Source organism: Malania oleifera, chromosome 5 (genome assembly GCF_029873635.1).
Source record: "Malania oleifera isolate guangnan ecotype guangnan chromosome 5, ASM2987363v1, whole genome shotgun sequence".
NCBI lineage: Eukaryota > Viridiplantae > Streptophyta > Magnoliopsida > Santalales > Ximeniaceae > Malania > Malania oleifera.
The window spans coordinates 24,612,714-24,625,312 of NC_080421.1; the positions used below are offsets into that span (position 1 = coordinate 24,612,714).

At 36.8% G+C, this 12,599-nt stretch overlaps 1 protein-coding gene across 1 annotated transcript; it reads left to right on the forward strand.

The window, feature by feature from the left end:
* The first annotated feature begins 513 nt into the window (after positions 1–513).
* Positions 514–1,155, forward strand: LOC131155890 (uncharacterized). Its single transcript, XM_058109338.1, has one exon. It carries the CDS (start codon positions 514–516, stop codon positions 1,153–1,155), a length of 642 nt encoding a protein of 213 aa, XP_057965321.1.
* The last annotated feature ends 11,444 nt before the right edge of the window (positions 1,156–12,599 follow it).

A 12,599-nucleotide genomic window follows, 5' to 3' on the forward strand; every position in this document is an offset into this window, starting at 1 on the left:
AATCTAATGTGTATCATTCTGGTGCGAAGTAGGAAGACCTATAGCTCATTTTGCAATTATCTCATATGACTAAGGGGGAGTTCCCTTTTAGATATTTGGGCATTTCGTTGGTAGCTTCAAGGCTGAAAGCTATACAATATTCTCCTCTAGTAAGTAAGCTCTCTGATCTGTTTAAGGGTTGGCCTAGGCACACTCTGACATATGCAGGGAGGTTGGAGCTACTAAATTCAGTAATTCAAGGGGTTGAGTGTTTTTGGCTGACAATTTTTCCAATCCTTAAAAATGTGTTGGCTCAGGTTGTTAAGCTTTGCAGGTTGTTTCTTTGGGCGCCCGGGCGGGGGGGGGGGGGGGGGGGGGGGGAGGAGGAAGCCGTTAGTGGCTTGGCAAGAGGTCTGCATGCCCAAGAAGGAAGGTTGCTTGGGGGTGTTTGATCTGGGGGTATGGAACTTAACTCTCCTTACAAAGACTCTATGGAACCTGCATTCTAAAAAGGATTCCTTTTCGGTTAAATAGATGCATCAAATTTACTTGTCAGAATTTGATATATGGGTTGCTATGGCCAAACATGGTGACTCACCATTGTTCAAGAAATTAGTTGAGATTAAAAACCTGATTGTTAATGTATGTGGTAGTAGTGCTGCAGCAATTAACCTTCTTAATGGGTGGGATATGGGTCATAACAGCTCCAATATGTGCTATGATTTTTGGAGAAACAAAGGAACTAGAGTGCCATGGTTTAAGGAAGTCTGGAACAGTGGTAAAACTCCCAAACATTCTTTCATTTTGTGGTTCGACTTGAAAGGGAAGTTGCTCACTAATGAAAACTTGATTGGGGATGATGTGGATCATTTGTGTGAATTATGTAGGAATGATATAGAGACCATTGACCATCTCTTTTTCAAGTGTTCTTTTTCTTCTAAAGTGTGGGGTTGTATCCGAGGGTGGTTGGGATTGCACAGATCTATGTCTACCTTGAAAGCCGCGGTTAAATGGCTCCATAAAGAGGCAAAGGGAACTGACATCAGTTCTGTTGGGAAAAGAATAGGCCTAACTACTACAGTTTACTTCCTATGGCATTTTAGGAATAGAAGGAAACTTGAGAATGATGATATCTCCTATGGATCTTGTAAAGGTGGTTCAAAAACACACTTATAGAGTTGTGTAAGGTAAATTTGGCTTGCACTCTATTGAGTAGGGGTGCCTTTTGATTTTGTTGTAAATCCTTGTGCTTAATGTACTGCAATTAATAGTTAGACTTTAGATTTTGTTAGATTGGCTTCATGCCCCTAGGTATGCCTGGGTTCTACTAGATTGTGTTGGATGGCAAATGTTTTTGCTTTGTTAGGGGCTGCTTTTCCCTTTCCTGGCTATGCCCAGTGTATAGTGTACATATTCATTTTGATCAATATATTTATCCTTTTTATAAAATTAAAAAAAAAAAAAAGAATGAAAAAGGAAGAATATAAATGCGTTTAAAATAAAAAGGAAAGTCGGTTCTTCTTCTTTGCTGCTCTCTCCCATCCTTGCTTGCATTGGCGGCCGATGAAGTAGATACGGCAACGTGGAGGGGCAGATTCAATGAGGTGGGGGTCGAAATTGGCAGTGAGATAGGCCGCCAGTGATCTGAGTTTGATGGCGAATGTTGATCTGCGTTTGAGTGCCATATCAAAGTGGATGTTGCCAGTGTTTCCACGCATCAAGTCATTATAGTTGCTGCCCCGAATATTAGGTTTATGGATCCTGGGATTAGCCCTCTAACTTCCCTGTTGTAGCGAGAAAGCTCAAACCACTGTGCGGCGTTCTCCAAACGGTATCCAATCAGGCAGAGGTTGTCTATTCACGACCTGAACCGAACCGCGTAGTCTTGGCTGGTTAAGAGGACGATGTCGACCTATTGAGTGGGCACGTGTTTTTCGGGAGGAAGTATGGCAAAGAACCTCGTGCGGACTCGCCTGTATATCTCTTCAGTGAAATCCACATACAAGTTCCAATATGTACTTTGGACCGGCTCTTCACAATATAGGACCTTAGGCGAATGATTTAATCAAGGGCTCTAAGCGAATGATTTCATATCTGGATTCATATTTTTTCGTTGACATAATTAAATTTCAAAATTAACACTAATTATAAATTGACAAATTATGTAAATAAATAAAAATAAATTTAATAAATCTATAGAAATAGTAGATTGAAATAATATAATCTGATTATTATTATTATTACAAATCGATCGGCGAGCGAGACTTTAGAGATATCAAATTCTTGCCGAATACAACACTCTAACCTCAAAGCTTCCAAAATCTAAGAAAAAATAGAAAAAAAAAAATTTTTAGAGTGAAAATAATAGAAAATTATATATACAAACATTGAAATCAAAATTAGAGTTGATGAACATAACAGAGGATCAGAGGCTCGAAGATGATGAACACAATAGTCGGAGCAAAAATCATAGAGAGACTAAGAGATGAGAGTGTGAGAGATGAAAAATTTTTTTTAGAGAGACTAAGAGAGAGAGATGAGAGTAATAGATAATTTGAAATACAATAAAGTTGTTAGTTGAAAAGTATAAGAGTTGAAAAAAAAAGAATTAAATTGTATTTATTTTATATTTTAAAATATAATTTCATTTATTTGTTAGTTGGGACTAATTATGGGAATAGAGCATAATAAATAATATTAATATTATTTAATTAAAAAAAAAATTTAGGACCCAAAAATTATATTATTATATTAAGAAAAAATTGAAGGCTTTTTTGGGGGCCTAGGCAGGCGCCTCAATTGCCTAAAGGCAGGGCAGCCCCTATATGTACTGTCGAGGAGAATTCTCGATAAGTTGAACTCTAGTGTGAACTCTGGTTCCGGTGGCGCTATGTAAAACAAACCCAAATCTCATAAATTAGGACAGAAAAAATTTCAAAAGAACAAGGTCTTCTTCGCTGTCTAACGCAGACCAACATTTGTCGTCAAACCCAGATCGCCAATTGCCTATCTCACCACTAATTTCGACCCCCAACGTCGTCGCATCTGCCCATCCACGTCGTTGCATCTCCACATCGTCACACTTAGTTCACCGGCCGCCAGTGCTAGCAAGCAGTGAAGAAGAAGAACCAGCTTTCCTTTCTCTAAAACATTCCTTTAAATTTTTTTTTTTCACACAACCCACATGCCACGTGTAAGAACCCGAACCGTGATATATGGGTTTAAATAAATAAGAGAGAGGTGAAATTAGAATTTGAATAGGCTTCGTCAATGAAGCCAAAGTTCGTTGACGAAGGCCTTGTATCTCTCATCGACGAAGTTCGGAGGCTCGTCGACGAGGAGAAGCCGAGGGGTTTCGAAAAAATTGGAGATCTTAGACTCGTCGACAAGGTCTTGGTCTTGTCAACGAGAAGACTATAGAGCCTCGTCGACGAGGACGCAATTCATTGACAAGAAGTGGCTGGGTCAAGGGGTTATAAATAGAAGTTTTATTACTTCTCAACTAAGAAAACTAAATTTTATCTCTCTAACTCTCTAGAACTCTCCCTACTCTCTATCTCTCTAGATTTCTTCATTGTTCGTCGCGAGAATCGTAAATCAGAAGTTGCCACGAGGATCATGAAAGGATTCTCTACAAGTTCTGCGGATCAAATTTTCGGTTCGGCTAGTTTTAGGTTTTGGCATAAAATCGAGGTAAGACTCGACTTTCAATTCTGATCTGGTAATTTAGTAGAGAACAATGTTGTGAGTATTTTGTGTACCGTTGATTGTAGATTTTGGAACTCGGTTCGCTGTTTAGGGATCTTAGAGTTTGAGATTTGCTATTCGGGGAAAAGGTAAGGGGAATTATGTTTATATTGGTTATTTTTGAAATCGTACTTGGTAGAACTATGGTTTACGGTCCTGTGTGTGTTTTGGTTACTCATTTGGGGGGATCTAATGGGAAAAACTATGAGTTTTTCATGATTACAGTTTTTGGGAAAAAGGGGGCGATGGGCTGTATCCCTAGTTTTGTTGAAAACCAAATGCATATGTTGATTTAAACTGTGTTATAGGGATGGTCGTGCCTTGACTTATTTTAAACTGTATTGTTTGGAACACCATGATTTTAGATTACCAAATGGGTATGGTTTGTTTGGTTATATGAGCATGCATGTGTGTGTGATTGGTTAAATTGCTAGTAGGAACGGGGTTCCGAATTTGTTCTTCGTACTGAAAGTGTCCGGCTCTATATCCGAAGGAGTGTGTTTATCGCCTGCCACGTAGGCAAGAGTGTCTGACTCTATATCCGAGGGCGTGAGCCTATATCGACTGATCACCGAAGGGTGTGGATCCACCAGTTAGCATCGGTACGATGTCATGGGAGTCTGGGACTAGCCATGTGCCGGTAGCGCCGTGCTTTGCGAGTTGGCTACAGGCCAATGCCAGATTGTTGCGGACCGGCTTCGGGCCAAGGGGTGTGACGACACCGGGTAGATCGTAGGTGTGCATATGCGTATGTGTGCGTGTATGCACTGTGTAAAATTAGTACTGGACTATATTTAACTGTGTGTATGTTGCATCATGATAAAAGTCAAATGTCATACACCGATATAACATGTGTTCCTCCTTACTGAAAGATGTCTCACCCCAACTATATATACATTTTTACAGGTCCTTCGAGTAACCGGAACTAGCGTCCTAGTGTAGGGAGCGTAGTGGCCGGTGTACTGCGGTTAGCACTTGAGTAAGTGTTAGGACTATGTTTTGGTGGGTTGTCATTTTGAGATGTATTGGGCACCCGTTTGTACGTTTGTGATAAAGCCTTGTTTCTGCTATTGTATAGACTTTGGTATGGTACTGCATATATATACAGTAAGACCTTATTTCTATGTTTGAATGCGTATAGGGTGCTTAAGAACTCCACGGGGTCGGACCCTCGTCCATTGTCCTGTATCTTTGGATATTTTGAATGGTACAGGGACTGGTTGGTTTACATTTTCACTCATAGGTCCCATTTCCGGGTTCGAGGCGTGACGCCACGTGTCACATTTGTATAGGAGAGGCGCAGCTCCACGTAGAGGGGTTGGGTCCTATTATAATTTTTCGAAAAGTAGGTGGCACTTAGGCTCAACCCAAAATGTAAGAGAAAGACGAAGAGTAGAATTAGAATCCAATGGGATGGCGAGAGACTACAGTGCATGTGGCTGGAATTTTCCCCACACGCCACCCCCCAAATTCAATTCAAGTTTTTCTTTTTTTCTTTTAATTTTTTTGGGTCAAACTTTCTAATTCCACTCTCAGCCTCCAATTAACCCACCATTAAAAAATCCAAAAAAGAAAAAACAAACATTACCATATTTATTTGCATTGAGGTGTAAATTTTATGATGATAGGTGCAATTTTTTTTTTGATATATTGATTTAGAACGAGACGAAAACTAGGTAAATGACATTGATCTCTATTGAGGATTGACTTATAACCTAATAGCTTAAACTTTTAGGTAAATATTAATCTAACATGATATCAGAACTCTAGTTATCAAGAGATCTTGACTTCTAATCTTGTCATCTGCTTTTGTTCGATGGTGTTATTTATCATTTTTTTTTTTAATCTTCGACGTACTATCGAGTTGCACATTTTGAGGAGTGTTAAAACTTGATATACATTATTGGTTTACAACCTAACAGTTTAAACTTTTAGGTAAAGTGGTAATATAATAAAAAAATTTTAAAAAATTTAAAGATCTCTCATAAAGTTTTAAAATTTTCAAAAAGGCATGCCCGTCACAAATGTATACTTGTAAGTTTTATTTGATTTCATTTCATTTTATTTTGAAGCACTCAAAAAGAAAAGAAAAAAAAAAAAGCAAACTAAAAATGCATTTTTGTTTTAAAAAAATGAGTGAGATCAATGTAAATGTATGTATCCATTAAGTTTTACATTTTTATTGATTAAAACGTGGATAACCCTTGATGCTGACTCAGCCATGCTGAGTTGCCCCAAAGTTTTCATTTTTTTTTTGCTTAGACTAGAATCTTGTAAATAAATATATATATATATATATATATATATATATATATATATATTACAACATCTTTTATTATTAATAATATAGTCAATTACCCCAAATTTTATCCAACCGTCTCTCAATATTTATAATATAATATTATATAAAGATTATAAATAAATGATATATACATTAAATATTGCAAGCTCCATCTTTCTCTGACATCATCATGTCGGAATTGAACACCAAATTTCAAAACAAATTAGATTAATGAATGGTCAAGGAAATAATTTTATTGACCCAATATTATACTATAGATCTTATCCCCCTGCCTAGGCTACATCTTAATTTCCCCACAATACTATTTTCAGCTCCTCCACGCCAATATATAAATATACACATACCCTCCCTTCCAAACCACTCACCAAAAACAAAACCCAAAAGCGAAACTCAAAGCTTCCATTCTTCAAATCTAAACCAAATTAAAGAAGAAGAAGAAGATCCAAGAAGAAGAATTAAACATGGAAGGATTAATCCCATGTCTTCTTCATGCCATCAAGAAGCAGAAGCTCCACAGAAGTTATCGGTGCCTTTCTGAAGGCTCCACCACCTCCCGCAGCTACCACCTCCTCACCGGCGTCTCCTCCCTCGACGTCGACTCCTCCTCCCACCACCGCCGCAGCCGCTCCGAGTTTCAGCAACCACCCCCTGATCATTTGGAGTTCTGCAATTTGCAGCCGGCGCCGGCTAAGGCCGCGGCTGCGGGATTCCTCCGACCGCGCGGCAGCACTGCTGCTGCTAATCACAGGGCAGTCAATGGCGGCTGGCAGAACGTTGGCTCTGATAGTTATCCTCAACAGATGATCTCCCAGCACACCCATCATTATTGACAATGATTTCTCCAATGCTAGAGAATGAAAATGTTCATATCAGAAATTAAGTCCTCACGGCGCTGCGAAGGCCAATCCAATTGTAATAAAGTCCAATTGTAATATATTAAATATCGTATATGTATTAAATTGTGAATTGCTAAGGAATTGTTTTCTTGGATAGATCCATATAAATTAAATTGTAAGCTTGAATTTTTTCTACGTTTAATTTTTCTTGGGTCTAATTATCAGTTAAATTCTTCCATTTTGTAGTTCGTATTTTTTGCCATCCTTATTAGATTACAACACCCAAACACTAGCACATAAAAATTTCAAAATTTATATGCGAACCTTTAATTAATCACGTTTTAAACTTGAAAAATAAATAAAAATGAACAAATTAATTTACATATTATTAACATTTAATTTTTCTTAATTTTTACTTATATTAAATCACATTTTTCATTTTTTTCTAACATTCAATATAGAGTTAAAATATAATAACAAAATTCCTTCTTATTTTTTTAATTTTGTTTTCTAATATAAAAATTTTGATTTGAACAGCCAATGTATAAAGAACTATTAAAGTTGAAATTTCAATTCGTAGTCTTTTGTTTGGTAGCCAATTACTTTTGATCAACATTAATAATTAAGCAAGTGTTAATTATTAAATTGGGGGTGATTTTCAATCGGTCTTTCGGCGGATAAGATTATTAGTTTAATTTTGACCAAGCTGATGCATTCATGATGTCGGAATTTTAAGTAATTCTTATCCTCTATTCTTTTATTATTAGCAAATTAAAGGACTAATGAAATTAATTAGTATAGAAATTTAATAGAATATTTGGAACTTAATTAGGACAGGTGAATAGGAGGGTGGACAAGGGAATGATACGCGATTCATGTCAGCACGTTTGGATCAAGATTTGGGTTGAGGAGAAGAAAAGAAAGCAAAATAGGAAAGGAAGTCTATTTTTCAATATTGAATTTATTAAAAATGTATTTTTATTTCAATATAATTAAAACTTAAGAAGAAAGCAAATGTTATTTAAATTGAAACTAATATGATTTCATCACATATACAAAAAAATAATTATAACTGCTTAATTTATTTAAAATACATACACATGGTAAAATCAAGTTGGTCTTGGCGTATACACCTGATTGGGAAAAAAATTAGATCCCCTTCGAGAGGACGAATCCATCCGATCCACCCATCAATGATAAAACACTCCAAATAATCTCACATGATAGGACCTACGTATAATCTTATGGGATCCAATGTCTAGAATGTTTTTATTGGATAGAAGGGCATGATGGAAGAATCACACTAATTCTCCCAAAGGATCTAATTTTTTCTTCGCTTGATATGCCTAATATGTAATATTATTAATCCAACTCCGATGAGTTATCGTCTAATTTGACCTACTAGACTCATGATTTTGTTTTGTAATTGAAAAGGTGTCTCCAATGTTGAAGTTAAACCATCCTCTTATACACTCAAGATCTCCCTAATACATGCTCAATATGGGATCCTAATAGACTCTCCTATCTTATCCCTAACATTTTCATCAAAATGACTTGCACCACTATGTGAAGACTAAACCTTTGTATAAATAGGATTTATCCACACGAAGCACAAGCAATAAGCAAACATAAAAGAAAACAAGCCACACAATAATTTGTATAATAATACATTTCCTCATTCATACTTTTATAGGCAATATATGTGTATTTAGCGAGATATGTTATATATATATTGTAAGAATACGACCCGAGATAGGTGTATTAAATAAATAAATAAAAGAGAAGGAAAACTTAAAAGGTAAAAAATTAGCAGGACTCGTCGACGAGACTTTTTTTCTCGTCAACGAAGTCTCTTGTGCAGCTCGGCGACAAGATTAAGTAGCTCGTCGACGAGGAGATACCGAGAGATTTTGGGAAATCTTGAAATCTCAAGCTCATCAACGAGTCCACCTTGACGTCGACGAACTTCCTTCTGCATCTCGTTGATGAGGACGCCGTCTCGTCGACGAGTCTGACCGGGTCAAAGGTCTATAAGTTGAAATTTTCATTGCTTCATGGTTAAGAAATCAAAATCCTCTCTTTCTCTCTCTAGAACTCGAATACACACTCTCTCCCTAATATTTTGGGCCGTCTATTGCCGGAATCAACGATCCGACGTTGCCACGTGGATTAGGAGGAGAATCTTTTCGAGGATAGTGAATCGAATCTTCATTTTTTAGGATTTTCGGGTTTTGACCCAAAACAGAGGTAAGGCTATGAATTCATTTTTGTTTCGATAGATCTGTAGAGAATAGTATTGTAAGTATTGTTCTTTGTTGTTTGGGTTTTGGGAACTCAGTTCGTAGTTTTGGAGCCGTAGAGTTCGAGTTTTGGTATTCAGGGAAAGGTAAGGGGATTATGTTTATATCAGTTATTTTTGAAATCAGAATCAGCAAACCTGTAGTTTACAATTGTATGTATGTTTTGGCTACTTATTTGGGAAAATCTATTAGGTGAAAATACTAGATTTTCGAGTTATAGTTTTGGATAAAATTGGGGGTTTTGGGTATCATCTCTGTTTCTGTTGGAAAATGTTGTATAAAACTGTGGTATTGAGATGATCGTACTTGTATTTGTATTAAACTATATTCTTGAATTGAAAACGATGTGATTTGTTGTATACCCAAATAAGTGTGGAATGAACTGTTATATGTAAAATGTTCCAGGTTTGTGAAAACAGTCGTGATGACTAATTATCGTAAGCTGAGAGGTATAGGAACATGAGTTCCAAAATGTTACAAGTTTTGTGAAATTGCCACATCTCGGCTAATTACCATGGGCAAACGCCATGTCTTAGCTAAATACCGTGGACGAGAGTGTCCAGCTCTATATCCGAGGGTGTGAAATATCACCTATTTGTTTCGGTTGGTCACCGATGGGTATGAGTTGGCACCGTATTAGCAACGATATCTTTGTGGGGCTTCGGCTAATGCGAGGTTATCGGGTGCTCTGTGTAATGCTGCTGATTTTGGCCGAAGAGTGTGACGACATTGACCGTATGTTTTGTATCGTATGTACTGGAACTGGATTGCAAAAATACTGGAAATGTATTGTCTTATATTTTATGTCGAAATAACACTTATGTGCCACATACTGATATAACTTGTTCCTTCCTTACTGAGAGGTGTCTCACCCCGAATATACAAATGTGTTTCAGGTCCTTTGAGTAGCCAAAACTAGCGTCCTAGCATTCGGGAGCATGGTTGTCAGTTAGCTGCGTATAGTACTTGAGTAAGTACTAATTTTTGTAATCGGGTGGTCATTGTTGGGTTTTGTAGACACCTGGGTATGTACTGTATTTTGGAGCGTAGAATCTGGTTATGTGTAGACTCTGGTATGGTACGTTGTATGTATTAGAAAGAACATTTCTGCTGCATATGTGTTGACCTTATAGGTCACGCTTGATTTTGATAATGACAAATACTCATTATATCTAATGCGTCTTTGAGGTTATGTGCAGGAACTCAAATTGACAAGATCATAATGCACATAGAGAGAGTGAAGTTTGAAGACCAAATTTCTATTGAAGACCCAATTTTTATGTGTTGTAATGTATTTCATTTAAGCAAAGGGTCTGTAATAGTAATTAGGGTCTTTGGTTTGTAATAAACACACACACATCACATGCATGGTCTAATACGTAAGCTCAAACAAGAATAACTAAAAATAACCTTAGAAAGACCTTAGGGTTCAGTCAACCGATGTCGGATTTTTTTGGTATCTTCAAAAAGGCTTAGAAAAGACTCTAGGACACTCACCATTACACTTGTATGTGTTAGCCACTTGAATAGGGTAAATGTGAAATGAATTAGGACCAAAATGCACATTTTGTGCACCTTCGGTCGACCAACCTAGGGAGTTCATTTTGGCCCCGGTCGACTGAACTCGGTCTGGGTCAATCGGTTGACCACAGCCCGATCGACTGAGCCATGATAGTTCATTTGACCCTAGTCGACCGAAACCTCTGAAGTCAATAGTTTGACTTCCTAGTCGACCGAAACATTTTTGTATTGCACCAACCTGATCGACTAAGTTCCCATTTATGGGAACCTAACGGTCTGGTCGACCGACCAGTCAGTTCATTTTCACCTTGGTCGACTGAATTGCGCTATTTGGAAAAATTTCCCTTCCCGGTTGATCGACCCTGAAGTTCAAAATTGGCCCGGTCGACCAAGTTATATGAACTTTGGTTGACTGAATCCATCCTAGTCGACTAGTGCTCTCAGGTTACTCCGAATTTTTACCGCAGTTAAATATTTTTAAACAGGGTTAATTAGGGTTAAAATAATTTAAAATAATATTAATAATACCCTACATGTCTTAACGATTATAATTCTTCCAACTTCTAAAAATAGCCCATCATTTGCAAAGATTAAGGAGTGATTAGCAATCTTGATTAGGAAAATTTTTTTGAAGATCCCAAAATCCATAATACTCATCTTTGAGCCTCCAACACTTATTCTTACCAGATCTTACTTTTCAAATACTTTTGTAAGTGTGATTTAAGTGTTGTTGTTCCTTAAGGATTGCTCTCTGAAAATTGTGTTTGTGTGAAATTATTTTATTTGATAGCACATCCTCAAGTGTTCTTAGGGGGCTTTATCAATAAGTCTTTCCTAAGAAGACTTCGTTGGAGCTTCTAAGTATTGCATCGTCATTGCAATATCTTGAGAAGTTTATATTTGATTTTGGTTGCAAAAATTATTTTCAAATCACTTTCAAATATCTAGTGTGTTTCATCTTGATAAATCTTTGAAGAGATATTTGTTTGTGTGATAAAAATCTTTGTTGCAATATTAATTGATTTATATCATTCGTTGAATACAAAAATTAAACTCTTTTTGCAAACAAAACATATACATTACTTGAGCATCATACGATTGAGAAAATCTGCTAATTAAAATATATATATATATATATATATATATATATATATATATATTGTTTGGCTGATATCTTTGTTTGAACACGTTGATTGAACATCTTGGTATACAAAGATTATATAGGTTTGCACTCTCACGCACTAAATACATTGATAGCAAATATTTATTTGAGAGCATATATTAAACCACATTGAGCTTACATATTATATCATTTGGTGGTGTATGTGATTGTGCATAACTGGGTACACATCTGCTCTACATGAAAGCATAATCACTGTGCCATTTGATTTTATTGAGAAATTTGAGTGTTTCCAAGCGTGGCCTGAGGGGAAGGTAATTCAGCCCGGTAAGGATTGTGAAAGTTGAGGTCAGCCCTGTGTTAATTGATTTGGTTGTAAAGGTTGAGGTCAGCCCTGTGCTAATTGACCTAATTGTTAGGGTGCCCTTCCACCCATTAAGTGAGCTTATAGTGGTAATCCTTGTGCTTGTTAGCCAAGACAGGGACGTAGGCAATTTGGCTGAAACTCGATAACATTTCTGGGTATCGTCTTCTTTACTGCTTTATTATGCATGCTTGATTAAATTTTTATTGAAGTTTAAATTCCATTGTATATTTGCATTGATTTATTTTACATGCACTAGATTGATCTTAGACTTGTGTAATACTGTTGATTAGTGGATTAACCTAGGCAATAAATTTTAAATTCCCAATTCATCCCCCCCCCCCCCTTTTGGGGTTGCACCAAAGCTAACAGTATGGAATGTGTATAGAGTATACGTATACCCCACCAGTTCAGACCCTTATTCAGTGTA

What these genes read in the sequence shown, in the direction of transcription:
- LOC131155890 (XM_058109338.1), top strand. Translation starts at nt 514, where the DNA reads ATGCATCAAATTTACTTGTCAGAATTTGATATATGGGTTGCTATGGCC.